We start from the raw sequence: 19,213 nt of genomic DNA on the forward strand, positions 1-19,213 counted from the left end.
ATACAGGCTACATGTATGACAACCTCACAGCTTATATCATTCATACGCAGTGCTGAAGAGCTGATAGTTTTCTTCTAAGATCAGGAATAAGATAAGGATGCCTACTCTTGCCACTATTCAACACAGTACAGGTTGAATATCCCTTATCTGAAATGCTTGAGACTACAAGTGTTTTGGAATTTTTTGGACTTTGGAATATTTGCATATATGTAATGAGATATCTTGGAGATGGGACCCCAAGAAATTTTAGAATTTCTAAACATGAAATTCATTGATGTTTAGTATACACTTTATACACATAGCCTGAAGGTAACTTTGTATAATATTTTAAATAATTTCATACAGGAAACGAAGTTTGTTTACGTCAAACCTTCATGAAGCAAAGGTGCCATTATCTCAGCCATCCATGTGGGTAGTCTGGATTGTTTGGTGTCGTCATTATTCCTGACTCTGAATTTATATGCTAGCAATAAGCAATTATTTTCTTAAACTTACACATAAGTACTTAACAGTAAAAACTCTGACACGCCATTAATACAGTGGAAAATAATGTGTTCAGGGTAACTGAGCAGCACAGCAGAATCACCAGAATACCTGTATCAGCTTTTAAACAACAGCAGCAACAAACAGTGGCAGGCTTTCAGTCTCTACTTACAATACTGTGTTTTGATTAAAAGGTTACTGTAGACTAGGCGCCGTGGCTCATGCCTGTGATCCCAGCACTTTGGGAGGCCAGGCAGGCAGATTCCTTGAGCTCAGGAGGTTGAGACCAGCCTGGGCAACATGGCAAGACCTTGTCTTTACAAAACATTCAAAAATTAGCCAGGTGTGGTGATGCATGCCTGTAGTCCCAGCTCCTCAGAAGGTTGAGGCGGGAGGATCACTTGAGCCTGGGAGGTGGTGATTGCAGTGAGCTGAGATTGTACCACTGCACTCCAGCCTGGGTGAAAGAGTGAGACCCTGTCTCAGAAAGAAAGAAAGAAAAAGAAGATTACTGTATACTGTATTTTAATTGTTTCGTGAGAAGAAATACCAGAAGCAGTTGAGGGACCTGGAAGTTGGTCCTGTAGGGATGAGGAGGCATTATGCTGGTTCCTTTTTTAAATGGCTAGCTAACTTTATAGATCAGTTTTCTTTTGGGGACACTAAATACACTGTTCTGTACCAGTGTTTTGCCTGTGACCCATCATATGGGGTTAGGTGTGGAATTCTTCGCTTGTAATGTCATACTGGTGCTCAAAATTTTAGAATTTTGGAGCATTTTGGATTTTTGGATTAGGGATGTTCAGCCTATACTGAAAGTCCTAGCCAGAACAAATAGACAAGAAAAAGAATAAAAGGTATTCACATCAGAAAGGAAGAAGAAAAATTATCTCTTGTTTTCAGAAACATGACCTTATGTGTAGAAATCCCTAACAGGTCCACACACACACACCAAAAAAACCCCAATATTAGAACTAATAAACACATTCTGTAAAGTTGCAGGATAGAAAATCAACACACAAATATCAGCTGCATGTCTGTAATAAAGAACTATTTGAAATTAAGAAAATCCCATTTATAATAGCATCAAAAAGAATAAAATATTTAGGAGTGAAATTAACCAAGGAAATTGAAGATCCCTGCAATAAAAAAAATATACAACTTTGATGACAGAAATTCAAACAAACAGATGGGAAAGATATTTCATGTTCATGGATTGAAAAGAATAAGCTGGGTGTGGTAGCTTATACCTGTAATCCCTGCTACTGAGGAGGCTGAGGTGGGAGGATTGCTTGAGGCCAGGAGTTTGAGACCAGCCTGGGAAACACAGCTAGACCCTGTCTCTACCAAAAACAAAAACTAAATTACCTGCACATTGTTGTACACACCTGTAGTCCTAGGTACTCGGGAGGCAGAAGTGGGAGGATCACTTGAGCTTAAGAGTTTGAGGCTACAGTGTGCTGTGATTGCACCACTACACTCCAGTCCAGATTAAATAATAATATTTTTATGTGGCTTAAAACTAATATTCTGTTCAGTAAACATCAGCAGGCCAATTGATACAGGAGATTTATAGAATTATAGCACATTAGGGTTCTCCAAAGAAACAGAATCGATAGGATATATATAGATACATACATAAGAGGAGATTTAGTCTAGAAATTGGCCCACACTGTTATAGAGGGCAAGAAGTTCCATGATCTTCTGTCTGCAAGTTGGAAAACCGGGAAGGCCGGTGGTATAATTCAGTCTGAGTCAGAACCTGAGAAATGAGAGGCAAATGGAGGGCAGGAGAAGATCAATGTCTCAGCTCAAGCAGAGAGTGAATTGACCTTCCTCTGCCTTTTTATTCTTCTCAGGCCTTCAGCATGTTGTATAATACCCATCCATATTAGTTCTTCTTTACTCAGTCTGCTGGTTCAAATGCTAATCTCTTCCAGAGGTACCCAGAAGTAATGTTTTACTAGATATTTGTGCATCCCTTAGCCCAGTCAAGTTAACACATTAACCATCACATATAGCATTATATGAGTATAGATAACCACATATATTTTAATGAAAATAACAAGTGAAAATGTTTTAATTCTTATTAAATTTTTGGTTTTACACTTTGTGATGTAACAGTTTGATGGCAGTTCCTTGGGTTCGGGTCTAGGACTTAGTAATGCTCAATTTATTTGTTTCAGTTTTTTTTTTTAATTTATTTTTTATTATTATTATACTTTAAGTTCTAGGGTACATGTGCATAATGTGCAGGTTTGTTACATATGTATACTTGTGCCATGTTGCTGTGCTGCACCCATCAACTCGTCAGCACCTATCAACTCGTCATTTACGTCAAGTATAACTCCCAATGCAATCCCTCCCCCCTCCCCCCTCCCCATGATAGGCCCCGGTGTGTGATGTTCCCCTTCCCGAGTCCAAGGGATCTCAGTGTTCAGTTCCCACCTATGAGTGAGAACATGCAGTGTTTGGTTTTCTGTTCTTGTGATAGTTTGCTAAGAATGATGGTTTCCAGCTGCATCCATGTCCCTACGAAGGACACAAACTCATCCTCATCCTTTTTATGGCTGCATAGTATTCCATGGTGTATATGTGCCACATTTTCTTAATCCAGTCTGTCAGTGATGGACATTTGGGTTGATTCCAAGTCTTTGCTATTGTGAATAGTGCCGCAATAAACATACGTGTGCATGTGTCTTTGTAGCAGCATGATTTATAATCCTTTGGGTATATACCCAGTAATGGGATGGCTGGGTCATATGGTACATCTAGTTCTAGATCCTTGAGGAATCGCCATACTGTTTTCCATAATGGTTGAACTAGTTTACAGTCCCACCAACAGTGTAAAAGTGTTCCTATTTCTCCACATCCTCTCCAGCACCTGTTGTTTCCTGACTTCTTAATGATCGCCATTCTAACTGGTGTGAGATGGTATCTCATTGTGGTTTTGATTTGCATTTCTCTGATGGCCAGTGATGATGAGCATTTTTTCATGTGTCTGTTGGCTGTATGAATGTCTTCTTTTGAGAAATGTCTGTTCTGAGAAAAAAATTATACATAGTTTCTGTCTACCTTATTCAGAGTAACATCTTCTTCAAAAGTAAAGGTTGACTTAGTCAAGAGGGTACGGAATTTCTTCATATAAAGTTATTAAAAATAGATAAAACGAAACAATTTTTAAAGAGATATATTAAGTAGTTAAATTTAAAGGAACAAAAGGATACTAATTAAGAAGATGGTTACCTGTAGGAAGTTGAAAAGGATTATTATTAGAGAGGTGCACGTGAGACTCAACAGCAAAGGCCAGATGTGGTGTCCTGGAAACACAACTAGAAGACTTGTTGATGTTTGGGAGCCAGGCTCAGAGCAGAGTGTCTTTTGGAGGGAAGTCAAGGAATATGGTAGTAGTCACAATCACAGAGCCCTTACTGGGTACTAGGCACAGTTAACCCCTGTAATAATCCTTGGTAGATGACCTTATTCTTTTTTCTTTTTGTAAATGGATGAGCCAATTGAGGCACACAAGTAGTTAGTAAATTTGCCTAAGGTACTGTAGTTGGCAGAGTTGAGATAGAAAACCAACCATTCTGACTCTAAAGCCAATACCCTTTCCCACTGTGTTAGGCCATTCTTGCGTTGCTGTAAAGGAATGTCTGAGATTGGGTAATTTATAAAGAAAGAAGTTTAATTGGTTCACAGTTCTGCAGGGTGTACGAGCATGGCCTTGTATTTGCTCAGTTTCTGAGGAGGCCTCAAGGAGCTTTTACTCGTGTCAGAAGGCAAAATGGGAGCAGACACATCACATGGCAAGAGTGGGAGCAAGGTGGTGGGAGAGGTGCCATACACTTTTAAACAATCAGATCTTACATGAACTCACTCATCACCAAGGGGATGGGGCTAAGCCATTCATGAGGGCTACACCCCATGATCCAAACACCTGCCACTAGTCCTCACCTCCAATAGTAGGGATTACATCTCAACATGAGATTTGGAGGGGGCATTTGAACTATATCACCCACTATGCTCTATTATCTTTATATTAAAGAATTATGAAACTCCAGAGAAAGGATGAGTAGTAGGAAGGCAGGAAATGATCTGGATAAATTTCACAGGTTTGTTTGAAGTTCTCAGCTTTCTTTTTTCACGAGGTAAGACAGTCATTTAAAAGGACTAGAGTAGGCTGGGTGCAGTGGCTCATGCCTGTAATCCTAGCACTTTAAAAGACCAAGGCGGGTGGATCGCTTGAACCTGGGAGTTCAAGACAAGCCTGGGCAACATGGCAAGACCTTGTTTCTATAAAATGCAAAAATTTAGCTGGGCATGGTATGCCTATAGTCCCAGCGACTCGTGAGGCCAAGGTGGCAGCATCACTGGAGCCTGGGAAGTAAAGACTGCAGTGAGCCATGATTGTGCCACTGTATTCCAACCTAGGCAACAGAGCAAGACCCTGTCTAAAAAATGAATGAATGAATGGACTAAACTAGAGGTAGGAGTTAACGCAACATAATGCCTTTAATAGAGAATTCCTGGATGCCCTTGGAATTTCAGCTCTTTTCGTGTAAAAGGACTGAGCCTGCTGCATCTCTAGAGTTTGCATGCCAGTGTGCACCTTCCACTTTTTTCCTTTCTTTGCCTTAGCAGGGAGACTCAGATCTTGTAGGGGCTTGGTTGGCAGGGTAGCTACTATCATTTCTGCCTTGTATGTACTCCCAATGTGAAAGCTGTGAAGGGACAGATGCTATATGTAATCAAGAGACAGAGCTTTCCCTAGAGCATTCTTTTGCTGTGAAATGTGTGTCATTTCTCATCCACTCTAGGAATGAGATGTATAAATGGTCTAGCTTTTGTGTTGATTCTGAGAGGGATCATTGCACTAGTGCAGATTTGGCTGGTTCTATTTATTTAAAGTAATAAATAGCAGTGAGGGCTAAATTGAGACTCTGCTTAACTTTGTGACCCATAGCAACCCAATTGGGGTGGAGGATGGAGGAGGGCCTTTTATAGTAAGAATTACTCAGTTTCATCTTTTAAAAAAGTCAAAGATATATGTATATATGGATTTTTAAGTCATATATTACAGACTACTTGGTATTGAACAAATAGCTTTAAATTCCTGGCCCTATTTCTCCCCATTCCTGATTCTCACTACACATTTTTTAAGCCCTTTTAGCTGTTTCTTCTGGTATTTTACATTTTTAAATAGTTATTTTAATGTATATCTTGATTTTTCTATTTAAGTTATAGTTCAGTGATCTCCTTATTATAGAAGATAGGAATTAAGCTCCGAATGCTCTTGTCCCTACATACATACTTTTACCCTTTCAGTACTTCCAAACTAGTTGTATCACTATTTTTTTTTTCCCCGTCTGGCGGAGTCTCACTCTGTCCCCCAGGCTGGAGTGCAGTGGTGCCATCTCTGCTCATGCCATTCTCCTGCCTCAGCCTCCCGAGTAGCTGGGACTACAGGCACCCGCCACCACTCCCAGCTAATTTTTTGTATATTTACTGGAGATGGGGTTTCACCATGTTAGCCAGGATGGTCTCGATCTCCTGACCTCGTGATCCACCTGCCTCGGCCTCCTGAAGTGCTGGGATTACAGGCATGAGCCACCATGCCCGGCTGTATCACCATGTTTTGAACCAGTGTTTAGTTGTTACTGTGTCTGTGTAGCCACTTCACATATAGTGAATTAAGGTTACATTTCCTTTCTTGTGTAACTTTGTTTTTCTTATAGTTAATAATTGTTTCTCCTTTTTAATTTGCTTTATTTCCTCTGTTTTCTATGTTTCAATCTTGTGGCATAAATGAAAATCTTTGACTAGGTTCAAGAACTTCAGGTATTTTATCAGTTGAATTTTTTTTCTCAGTTATATCCTGCATGGACCCTGCCACCCTCTTTGTTACTCTAACCTGAGAATTTTCTTCGCTTCTCTCCTAGGTCCCTTTGTCTCTTAGGTTAAGTCAGTGTTGCTTTAATTCTTGGTTAACGGTTAACTTCCTCATTTGGTGAAGCACTTTCCCCATAGCTTCCTGAAAAAAAAAAGAAAGAAAAGTGTGTGGGAGAATTTTTATTTCTGAGGTTTTACATATTTAAAATGTGTTAGCTTACCCTTACCTTTGATTGATAGTTTGGCTGGATATATACTTCTTTGTTACAAATAAGATGAAGAATTTTAAAAGCATTGGTTCATTATTTTCTAGCTTCCAGTGTTGTTGAGATGTTCCATGTCCTGTCCCAATGCCCTTCTAGTTCCGGATCCTTTTATTGACAAGTTGTTTTTTATGAAAAATTTAGTATTATCTCTTTGCCCCAGTGTTCTGAAATTTTACAATGATTTGATGTAGTTAGATTTTTTTCATTGGTAATTCTGGCTAATCAGCCAATTCTTTTAGCCTAAAAGCTAATTTCTTTCAATTCTGGGACATTTTATTTGTATTTCATTTTTCGATACTTCCCTCCTCTTTGTTTTCACAGTCCTCTCTTCCTGGAACCCTTTGATTAGAATTGAACATCTTCAAATGATTCACTAATTTTCTTACATTTTGTCTCCCATTTATCTATTGGATTGCATTACCTTTTCATTCTACTTTCAGGCAGGATTCCTCAATTTTGTGTTTTATTATTTTACTGTTTTTTTAATATTAAATTACAACTACCCTGCTTTTAACTTCCAAAAGCCCTTTTGGGTTTTGGGTGTTAATGCCCCTTTATTATGCCCTATTCTTCTTTGGATGGATGTGCTATAATTTCTATCGTCTTATAAAATATTATTGTTTCCTTGAAATTTTCTTTTATTCTTGTCATTATGTCTGTTTCCTCCAATATCTATTTTTCTGATTGTTTTGTTCCCTTCATGTTGGAAGCCTTCCTTATTATATGGTGTTCTTTGTCCATTCATATTTAAGAATGAGACATTAAAATGTTGACAGAAAGCTCTGTGAATTGGGCTAGTATTTATCAATTGGTGAACATTACTTTAGAGGGATTAGAATAGGGCTTGGCTTTTCATGGGAAAAGGTAGAGCAGCTGTCAATATTTCTGGATCTTTTCCCCTGGGCTGAGTTTTCCTAAAGAGGAATCTTCTCTGTTCTTTTTCATATGAAGGTATCAGCCTGGTTGTTAACATTTGGGGAGCTCGATGTGAAAAGGGCAGTGGGCAGGGGTTGGGGGTAAAAGGGGATAATACTTCTAGGCTTCAGAGGTTTCTGATAATACTTCTAGGTTTCTGATAATAGGTTTACTTCTAGGTTTCTTCAGAAGTTTCTGATAATACGTCAGAGGTTTCTGATAATACTTCTAGGCTTCAGAGGTTTCTGGTACCTCCAGAAGTAAGACGCTTGCTGTGTCTTATTGATTTCTTCCCTATTTCCCACCCTCCTCACTTGTCTTCCTCCACCCTACTCTTAGGGCTTTTTAGTTTTCTATTCTTTGACAAGTCATCTGCTTTCCAGCTTTCACCTTTAATGTTTGGTAGAGTGGGTAGTTGTACATGGGAAAGATTGAGGCTGGCTTTTTATTCATCTCCCTAAGAAGAGATGCCTATGGACACATTAAGGACTGACTTTAAGTAGAGATTTGATCTATCCTGTGTAGTAGGAATGACTGTGAGCCTGAGAACGCCTCAGCTGTTTACTGCCCACTGTTAGGTAAGTCTACCTTGTTCAGTATTGTGAATGGATGCCCTTCACTTGGCATCTGTCCATCCATGAATGGATGACTTCAGCAACTACACCCTCCATTTTCATATCTCTAATATTTTTTGTGCCTTTCTACCTTTGGTGGTGTTCCTTTCTTATGAAGATCTGCTCTGTGGAATAGAAAGATTTTTACAAATCTTAGCTCTTCTGCAAATGTGTGTTGTAAGAGAGGAATAGAGCTGTAACGCTGTTTGTTATTTGGAATATCAACTCTATAATGGAGGATGTATTTGGGCTGGGGGTAGAGTGAGGATGACATCGTGGCCCTTGAGATGTGGAGGAGTTAGATGTGTGTGCCAAGGAAATAGATATTGTATAGGTACTTCCTCATATTAGTGAAGAGAAAAAGAATTTTCATATTGTTTCTTTGTGTTTTCATTTGTTGAAAATATGTGCTTGAAAGTCAGTGTAAATTAGTTTTGGTTTAAGTACTGTTTTGTTTCACAAAAATGTCTCTTTTTTACTCAGTTTCTATGTTGTTCGGCAACCTAAAATGAAAATTTAGATTCCTGGATTTAAAGATATTTTTTAAAATATCTATCTATCTATCTATCTATCTATCTATCTATCTATCTATCTATCTATCTATCTTTTGAGATGGAGTCTTGCTCTGTGCCTCGGGCTGGAGTGCAGTGGTGCGATCTCTGCTCACTGCAAGCTCTGCCTCCCAGGTTCGTGCCATTCTCCTGCCTCAGCCTCCTGAGTAGCTGGGACTACAGGCGCCCGCCACCACGCCTGGCTAATTTTTTGTATTTTTAGTAGAGACAGGGTTTCACAGTGTTAGCCAGGATGATCTCGATCTCCTGACCTTGTGATCCACCCGCCTTAGCCTCCCAGAGTGCTGGGATTACAGGTGTGAGCCACCGTGCCCGGCCGTTTAAAGGTATTTTTGACATAAAGGTCATTAGGGTTCCAACTACTGCAGTCTAGAAATTTTTTCATTATATTGGGTTGAGTTTCGGAATATAAGAAAACATTTAGAATAGGATTAGAGGTTACTTCATGAGAAGAGACTTGATTATTAGTAGTAATGAAAAAAGAATGCTGTTTTGGGAGTTTTGAATAAACTCAAGTTCTTAATGGTTAATTTGTTAAAAAGAAAGTGAGGAAAAACCCATCTACTTATGTATAAATAAAGGAATATTCAAAAAGAAAATGTAAAATAGGGGAGATCTGGTAATCTTCCCACAGCAACTTGAAATTTAAATGCAATGTTTAGCTTCCATTAAATTGATTTTGATATAAAGTTTTTAGTACTCATGGCAGGACACTATTCTCTTTGAGGAGAGCAGTATTTCTGATGTCATTTTTCTTTAATTAGATTTTTATGATGCTGTGTTAGTTTATATTAATTGGTCTTTAAGCGTATGTAGTTTTAAAATAAAGGTAATATACTTTCTTGTGAATGCCCTACAACTTTGCTCATTTACTGACTTAGAGGCATCACTGTGGCATAACCTTTCTTTCCATACTGGGTTAAAAATAATTTAGGAAAAATTATCTTTAAAACATAAGCACTAAAACGTATTCTTGTTTTCTGCAGAGCTCCAGGGATTGTTTCACAACAATGAGGCAAATTGTACTTGGCGTGTGTTTGTAAAGTAGTTTAATCATTCTAAATTTATGGTTTCTGGTGACTGTTCAGTGTACTTTCCAAATAATCTGTGACTGATCTTGACAAATACTAGCCTGTAGAGTTCTTGGAGAGGCTGGATGTGTTGCTAAGATGAGCTATACAGGTTTCTTCTGCCCAACCTCCTCCTCATGGAATTTTCCTTTTATTTTATTGGTGACAGGAAATAGGGATGATTGTGCCAGAAAACAAAACATGTAGTGCCAACCTAATTATACTGTTATTTTAATCCACTGAGGAACAGGTCTCTAAGTAGAAAAGGATTGTTTATCCTGAGTGAGGTATTTAGCTGTTTTGTGGCATCAGATGATTCTAGGTGAATGTATGCTCTCATGCTAGTCACCCAGATTGCTCACCTTGAGTGATATATACTGTCTTATGCTAACAAACCCAAGAACACTGTGTGGTGTCGGAGCAATGTTGGTGGAGCCTCTGCTACTAGGGTCTCTGGTCAGAGAGGTCATTAGGTTGACCTGGAAAAAGAAATTAACACCACATTGGTTATAATAACAGTGCTGCTTTACTTAATCCATTTCATTCTTTGTGCATCTTTACACAATTGGTGTAGGGCAAGTAATTTCATCTTCATGTATTTGGAAACAACTGATTTTCTATTGTAAAAAAATGTGTAATTGTTTCAATTACCTACATAACAAACCATCCAAAGCTTAGTGGCTTAAAATAACTATATTTTTCATTCTTTTCTGGATATAGTGAACTCAGTTGTGCACTTTTCATTTAGGATTTCTCATTCTGTTGCAGTTGAATATTGGTAGGGGCTGTAGTCCTCTGAAGGCTCAGCGGGGCTAAGTATTCAAGACTGCTCACTCACACCATTGAAACTCCTTACTTATGGCCCCAGCTGCCAAGAACATGCATTCCAAAACGCAGGAATCAGAAGCAGCCAGATTAGTTAAAGGCTGAGAACTGGCCTAGCTCGCTGCTGCCATGTCTGTTGGTCAGAGCATTCTCAGGGCCTGCCCAGATTCAAAACTGTGGAGAAATAGACTCCATGTCATGCTGGAAGAGTATCAAAGTGACATTATTGCAAAAGACCACTTGGCATGGGAGATATTGTAGTTGTCTTTGGAAAATGCAATCTATGAAGCTCTTGATTAAAAAAAAACATGTACAATGTCTTAAAAAACTGCATTTGTATATTCTTGCATAGATACTGTATGTGTGTATATGTGGCATAGATATTGTATATGTGTATTGTGCATTTATGTATTATGTGTGTATATGTACATGTATATGCATTAATATTCACATAGATAATACATATATGCCATGTTAGTTTGTTGGGCTGCTATAACAAAATTTTCTAAGTTGAGCAGTCTATAAGCAACAGAAGTTTATTTATCACATTTCTGGAGGCCTAGAAGTCCAGGATCAAGGAATTGGCAGATTCAGTGTCTGGTGGGGGTCCACTTCCTCATGGTTTGCACCTTCTTGCTATGGCTTCACGTGGGAGAGGGGATGAAAAAACCTTCCCCTTGGGCCTATTTTATTTTTTAAGGTAACAAATACAAATATTTAATTAAATATTAATAGGAAATTTGTCTGTGTGTATACATATATATGTATAAAATAATTACATATATATGTATATATGTATAAAATAATTACATATATATGTATATATGTATAAAATCATTTTAACTTTTCTTGTAGATCCGGGGGTACATGTGTAGGTTTGTTACATGGGTATATTGCATGATTCTGACATTTGGGATACGAATAATCCCCTTGCACAGGTAGTGAACATAGTACCTAACAGGTAATTTTTTCAACCCTTGTACTTCACCCTCTCCCCACCTCTAATAGTCCCCAGTGTCTGTTGCTGTTGTCTTTATGTTCATGAGTGCCCAGTGTTTAGCTCCCACTTGTAAATGAGAACATTCGGTGTTTGTTTTTCTGTTTCTGCATTAATTTTCTTAGGATAATGCCTTTGGGCCTATTTTATAAGGGCACTAATCCCATTCATGAGGGCTTGGCCTTTATGACCTAATCATCTCCCAAATAGTTTCACCTCCTAATACCATTTCCTTGAGGGTTGGGATTTCAACGTATGAATTTGTTGAGGGGGAAACACAGACATTTGGACCATAGCACACATGTACATGAATACACATGATGCCTCATTATCAGTATACTTCATTAGACTTGGCTAGAAAAAAAAACCACACACGCACACACCCCACATTACTTTTAATTAGTTTTCACAAATCTCAAAACTACCTAGCAATGAAACTAACTTTCTGGTCAATTCGATTTACCACTCCATAAGAGACTGTTTTATATTGTTTCCTCTATTCTCAAATCTCAAATACCCCTTCCCACTCTATTCACTCCCAGCTTATGATGTTGCTTTTTATTTCTCTGGGAATAAAGCAGTCAGAGAAAAATTTTAGTTCTCTTATTACCAGATCTACCAGCTACCTGTTTCACTACCCATATTCTGTATCTTTCCTCTCTGTGAGGAAATAGGTGACACAGAGTATCAAGCCTCTTACCTAAATCAAACCCTCCCTTTTTTTCCTCAGGATCCATCTCTTCATGTCTACTCAAGGATTTAACAGCTGCATCATCACATTTTCTCTCTCTACTAGATTACTCCCTTCAAAATTTAGTTTGAAATTTTGTCAAATCTTTAAAAAACCCTTCCTTAACCACACAGTCACATTCTGTTACCTCATTTCTCTGCTTTTAGTTACTGCAGATTCTTCAAAAGAGTTGTCTGTGCTCTTTCTCCACTTCTTCCTCTCACCATCTCACTCAAACTCACTCCAACAATTTCATTGAAACTGTTCCTGTAGAGGTCAGTGACAGCCACCACAATGCCAAATCCCCTGGCCAATTCTAAGTTCATATTTATTTAACCGCCCGCCAATGCACTTGACAAAGTCCTCCTTAAAATCCAATTTTCATTTGGCTTTCATGACACATACTCTCCTGCTTTTCCTCTCACCTCACTGCTTACTCCTTTTTGGTTTCCTCTGCTAAATACTTCTCACTTTCCTAACCTCTGAATGTTGGAAATCAATGTCGGACTTAGCATGTCCAAAATTAAACTTAGTTTCCTTCTTCCAGACATGCTTTCCAGGCCACAAAACAAGAGTGATACTTCATTAGACTCGGCTAGAAAAAAAAACCACACACACACACACCCCCCCACACACACCCACCCACCCATTACTTTTAATTAGTTTTCACAAATGATACTGTGTTCATAACCCACATCTAGTCTATCAGCAAATTCTGACACCTCTACCTACAAAACATGTCAAAACTCCAAGCCCTTCTTAACATCAGCATTCTTACCTTCATCCAAGCAGCTGTTATGCTGTAAATTGTTGCACTAAATAGCCTCCTGACTAGAATCCCTGCCTTCCTCTTTGCCTTTTTATGGTTTATCTTCAATAGAGCACTCAAGAGTGATGCTTTCAAGACTTACACATCACTCTTCTTCTCCAAATCTCCAGTGACTTCCCATCTTGCTTAGAATAAAAGCCAAAGCCCTAAAGGTGGTTTACAAAATCTCCGTTTAACCTGGTCCCTGCGCCTCTCTGCGTCATCGTTCTTCCCTTTGTTCACTTCGCTCAAGACACACTTACCCTGTTCTTCCTGAACATGCCACGTTGACTTCCACCTCAAGGCCTTTACACTTGTTTCTTATGCCTGAAAAACGTCCCCAGTTTCCTTAAATGTTGCCACCTTACTTCATTCAGTTGTATTCTCAAAATTCAGCTCCCAAAAAGTCTTTCCCTGACAACTCCACCTAAAGCAGTACCTTCCCCAATTCCCCAACCAGCCTACCCTTGGCCACTCGATTTTTTTTTTATAATTTATTACCATCATTAGTGATTTGCCTATTGCCTGTTCTCTAGAATGAAAGTGCCATGAGAGCAGGGACTTTTGATAGCAACAAGGTGTTAGATAGAACTCAGCAGGTGCCGCACAAGCATCTGTTAATTGGATGAATGAATGAATGCTTGTGGATGTATACATGCAATGGACTATCATATAGGCTTTGATGGGAAAAAATAATTCAAACTTTCTGTTTTATACTTAAACAGGTGACTTTGTTTTATCAATAAGAAATGTTTGTGTTGGAAACAAATATCACATTGCCTTTATTGCTTAATCTTCAAGATTCCAGTTTTCCAGATGATATAGTTTGCTTAGGCTTTGCTGATTTTTGAGCTGGCAGGAATTTGTGAGTTCTCACCTTTTGCCAGCATTGTGTACCATCAGGATGCTTAACTTTTCTTCATCGGTTAAAGAAAGGAGAAGTTAGAGTGTATGATTCCTAACATCTTCTAGTTTAAAATAATTTCTCTTTAAGATGGATCTTTAAGAGTCTAATGGGGCCGGGCATGGTGGCTCATGCCTCTAATGCCAGCATTTTAGGGGGCTGAGGCAGGAGGATTACTTAGGCCTGAGAGTTTGAGATCAGCCTGGGCAACTTATCAATACCCTATCTCAAAAAAAAAAAAAAAAAAAAAAAAAAAAAAACAACCAACCAAACAAACAAAAAACATTAGCCAGGCCTGTAATCCCAGCCATTCAGGAGACTGAATTGGGATATTGCTCAAGCCCAGGAGATGGAGACTGCAGTGAGCTATGATTGTATTACTGCACTCCAGCCTGGGAGACAGAGTGAGATCCTGTCTCTTAATAGAAAAAAGTCACATTAGATGATTTCTAAGTAGTGTGATATTCTAAATGCTTTCATTATAAGGTCACTGCCACCTCAAAACACTGGCTGATTCTACTGTTTTGTGATTTGCTTTGTAGCTAATTTTATTTATAGCTTCTTTGACTTGAGTTTATTTTGGCAAACATCTTTTTTAGGGTAAATCTCATACAGATATTCTACTAACATCTTAATCTGCCTTCAGAAGCATTATTTATAGATCGGTTACATCCAAAGAATTTTAATTATACGGAAACCAAAAGATTCTAAAATCAGGATTTCACATATCAGCAAATAGGACTTGAGTTTTTAAATTCATACGTTATTTTTAAGTACATCTTTTTTCTGAAGCATCTGTTCTCATGACACTTACATTTTTCTACTTTTAAGGTTAAAAACCACTATAATGTCCATAATTAAGTTTGTTAAGATGTTTCCATTTAACTCTTACAAAGGTGACAATTTTTATTAAACGGAAAAGACTGGAAATCTGTTACACCAAAGGGAGTCGGGGAACGACACACTGTTTAGAAAAGCTAATTAGAAAATTAGATGAGGCCTAGAAATCAGGAGTGAATTTCACTCCAGGGACTGTGGCTTTATATTGAAACTTCAGTTGCTTCAAAATAGGGCAAATGATTCTTCCTCTCCCAACTTGGATATCCCTCCTGGAGAAACCAGAGTTATTGCTGGATGGTTAAAATTTTTGCTTTTATGTGAACTGCAATTTCTATGAGGGAAAACAGCTCTGGGCTCCTGTGTAACATTCTGTTCTAAGTTTAGTAACTTTGATTTCCTAAAGAAGTGAATAATCTAGGATGTGGTAGAGATAAATGCTACTTTTGCATGATCCAGATCAATTATGTTACTTTCTTAGATGTCACTATGTAGAGATTTTTAGATAGAAGGAGGTAATGACTTTCAGACTTTAAAATTAAGTTCCTCTTTATGTTACCTTAGTGGTTCAGAGAAATGAGCACTATTCACAGTTTAACTATTTCTCTTTTTCTTTTCATTCCTTTTCCATATCTCTTGTATTTCATCCAACACCAAAAATGCCCTTTCAGAAACACAAAGTAGATCTTTTCTACAAACTACGCCATGTGATGAATGAACTTATTGACCTGCGAAGGCAGCTACTGTCTGGTCACCTGACTCAGGATCAGGTGCGGGAGGTTAAGCGGCACATCACCGTGCGCCTGGACTGGGGTAATGAGTAAGTATGAAAATTGTTTGGGTATCTCTAAGTTTCACTTGTGGTAACTCACTCTTCAGGGAGTTTGCACCTATACAAAGCTTCTCTTTAATGATTCAAAGACGATGTTACATTCTTCACTAAGCTTTTATCATTTTTGGTAGGAACAGTTATTTGTCCTAGTTAGCAAAGGGTACTCACTGGTTCTAGTTGCTGAACCTCTTTCAGCCTCTGTTTTTGCTTCTGGAAAGAAGAGGTAAATAATACGACTAGATTATCCTATAAAGTTAAATTTCTTTGACCTCAGATTTCTTGATTCTATACCTCCTAATCAGAATACACTTAAAAAAATTTTATTGCTTTCTTCAAACGTGAATTTGGTGTCCTTTACATTTTATAGCCATACAATGAATCTGAATGAGCATAACCTACAAATGGAAACTGTCTACATTTGTACTTCAGAATATTTTTAACTACCTTGTCATTCAGTAATAGTCTTGCATTTATGAAATGACTATGATTTGCTATTGCCATCCAAGTACAATTTGAAGACTTTGGTATGGGAAGTTAGGGTATAATTTTCAATTGATAAAATTGATATATTATATCCATAATTGATATAATAATATAATTTTATAATTGATATAAATGTCAGGTGCTTTTGTCTCATTCTCTTAAAATTGGGTCCACTGAACTTTTAAGTGACCAGGTTGCCTCTACTTAAAATATGCATTGCCTTAAGTATATTTAAACGTGTGTCTTCAGCTCCTTATCCTTTTTGGGAGGGGTCCACCAATAAATGAGATCTATGAGCCCATTTCTGGAAGCCGGAAAGTAGATGAAAGATTAATGACAGAGTAAGTCCATTATATGTGGAGGAAACCTTAGTTAATGAGAGAGTCAGTCTGCCTCACAGCTTCCAGAATCATGGAAGGTGGGATAGGCCTTGAAGCTTTGTAAAGGGTTTGGCTTAAAAGAGTGTCTAGGGAACAGTCTACCCCAGTCAATGAGCAGAAAGCCTGGCCAGGTATTTCCTCTTGGAAAACTGGGCAACAGGGGTGTGAACTGGGACTTTGCAAAACCCTCCACATTCTGGCATTTAAGGACTTTAAAGTATAATGAGCAGATTGCTCCCCCTTAGCAGAAAGGGAAACTTGCCAGTCACCTACCCATGTACAAAAAAACTCTGCATTTCTTCTGCTGTCTTTTAAGTTTGAATGGACAGTCAAGTATCACCAGATGTTTGAAGAAACGCTTCTACAGGAAAGAGAGAGACGAAGATTAACAAAACACCTGTGCCCAAAGAAAGTAAACTGTCCCCAGAGCAAATTGAGGTGATAAAGTACTTTAAAATAAAACAAAACAAAAACACTTTAATATCCTCAAATAGAATCTAGAAGATCTATTATGTAGAATAAGATGCCATGTAAAAGAAATGGAGAATGTAATTTCCAAAATAAAATACTCAGAGAAGATAAATTTTATGTAATCTCTAGGAAAATAAAACAAATATATAGGCAATACATGAGGAAAGAAGTTCAATACAAAGGCTCTACCCAGGGAGGTCCAATATCAAACATTTTGCCTTCCAGAAAAAGAACAGAGGAAATTCTAAAGGAATAATAGAGAATTTGTCAGAGCCAAAAAAACAGGAATCTTAAGATTGAAAGGGCCCCACCAGATGCTTATAATAAATGGGAAAACAAAACAAAACAAAAAAAACTCACAGCGAGGCACATTAAGATACCTTAGTATTCTAGGAATGAAGAGAAGACTATTTAAGGGTTTTAAAGAGAAAAATAGTTCCTCTCACCAAAGTGTAAGAATCATACTGTCCTCAAAAGTTTTATCATTAACTGGGTGCTAGAAGATAATGAAATAATATCTTCAGAGTTCTGTAGGGAAATGATTTGCCAGCCAGAGTTTTATTTATTTATTTATTTATTTATTTTTATTTTTTTTTAATATTTATATATATCATTTCTTTTTTCTTTTTTCTTTTTTTTTTTTTTAATTATACTTTAAGTTGTAGGGTACATGTGCATAACGTGCAGGTTTGTTACATATGTATACTTGTGCCATGTTGGTGTGCTGCACCCATCAACTCGTCATTTACATCAGGTATAACTCCCAATGCAATCCCTACCCCCGCCCCCCTCCCCATGATAGGCCCCGGTGTGTGATGTTCCCCTTCCTGAGTCCAAGTGATCTCATTGTTCAGTTCCCACCTATGAGTGAGAACATGCGGTGTTTGGTTTTCTGTTCTTGTGATAGTTTGCTAAGAATGATGGTTTCCAGCTGCATCCATGTTCCTACAAAGGACACAAACTCATCCTTTTTGATGGCTGCATAGTATTCCATGGTGTATATGTGCCACATTTTCTTAATCCAGTCTGTCACTGATGGACATTTGGGTTGATTCCAAGTCTTTGCTATTGTGAATAGTGCTGCAATAAACATACGTGTGCATGTGTCTTTGTAGCAGCATAATTTATAATCCTTTGGGTATATACCCAGTAATGGGATGGCAGAGTTTTATTTTAAAATACCCAACCATCTAATTAAGTGAGAGGGGACACAAAGCCATAAAGCCATTTTTAGATGTTCAGGGATGCACAAAAGTTACCTCTCATGACCCCTTCTTAAGAAGGGACTTGAGGATGTGCTCCTGCAGAGTAGAATAAATCAGGAAAGAGGAAACATGGAATCTAATAAACAGTGGATCACACCCAAATTCTTACTGTTCGTCAGTAGAAAAGAGAAAATATAACACTAAATTGGTTATTTGTGACCTTTTTGAAGCCACAACATTCTATCCTTGTTTGTTTTGTTTAATTATACCCTCTCACGACTGTTAGTAGGATTGCTTGGCATCTACCACAGACCACCTTCTATAATAGTATATAACATGAATTTAGGTGTACCATAGATCAGTGTTCTCTAAATCTAACTTTGGGGAATAAAAATTTAGTAAAATACAGTATGTTGATGTGCAGCATAGCTACTGATTCTGCCTCTTCAAATGCAAACATTTTTATGTTATAAAATTATGTCACTGTTTTTATTTTTAAGTCAATGATAAGAATACAGAAATTGCAAATACAACATTACTGTGTGGCAAGCAAATTGGTCACACTTGAATTGACACTAATAAATGTGTAATTCATTATGTTGCAGTTTAACTGCCACTATAGATTCCAGTAAATAGAATTATTTCAGAACTATGAGTACCTATACCTCTTTATTATGAAACTTGAAAAACAAACCAATCTGATTTTGCAATCAAATCTGAAAATATATAGATGATAGCTTAGAAACAAGTTCAAATTGTACTGGAAAAAGGCTCAGAACATTATAAATACCTCCCAGTAAATTACAGGGCTATTCCAATTTCATGACTAACTTTTTCTCAATGAAATGTGTGTGTGTGTGTGTGTGTCTGTCTGTCTGTGAGTTGGAGGGGTATGTATATGCATACTTTAATAAGCAAAGGTAAAAAAC

The 19,213-nt window shown here is 37.8% G+C and overlaps 1 protein-coding gene across 11 annotated transcripts in view; it reads left to right on the plus strand.

Moving 5' to 3' along the window:
• The window catches only part of LOC105480503 (dedicator of cytokinesis 3), a 647,888-nt gene that overhangs the window by 301,749 nt on the left and 326,926 nt on the right, over positions 1 to 19,213 (plus strand). For all 11 annotated transcript variants that reach the window (XM_071091780.1, XM_071091778.1, XM_071091779.1 and 8 more), the window contains exon 6: positions 15,585 to 15,733. In XM_071091780.1, coding sequence (XP_070947881.1) covers positions 15,585 to 15,733 — 149 coding nt within the window. The remainder of the gene's footprint in view (positions 1 to 15,584; positions 15,734 to 19,213) is intronic.

The sequence above is a fragment of the Macaca nemestrina genome, chromosome 2 (genome assembly GCF_043159975.1).
Source record: "Macaca nemestrina isolate mMacNem1 chromosome 2, mMacNem.hap1, whole genome shotgun sequence".
Classification (NCBI taxonomy): Eukaryota; Metazoa; Chordata; class Mammalia; order Primates; family Cercopithecidae; genus Macaca; species Macaca nemestrina.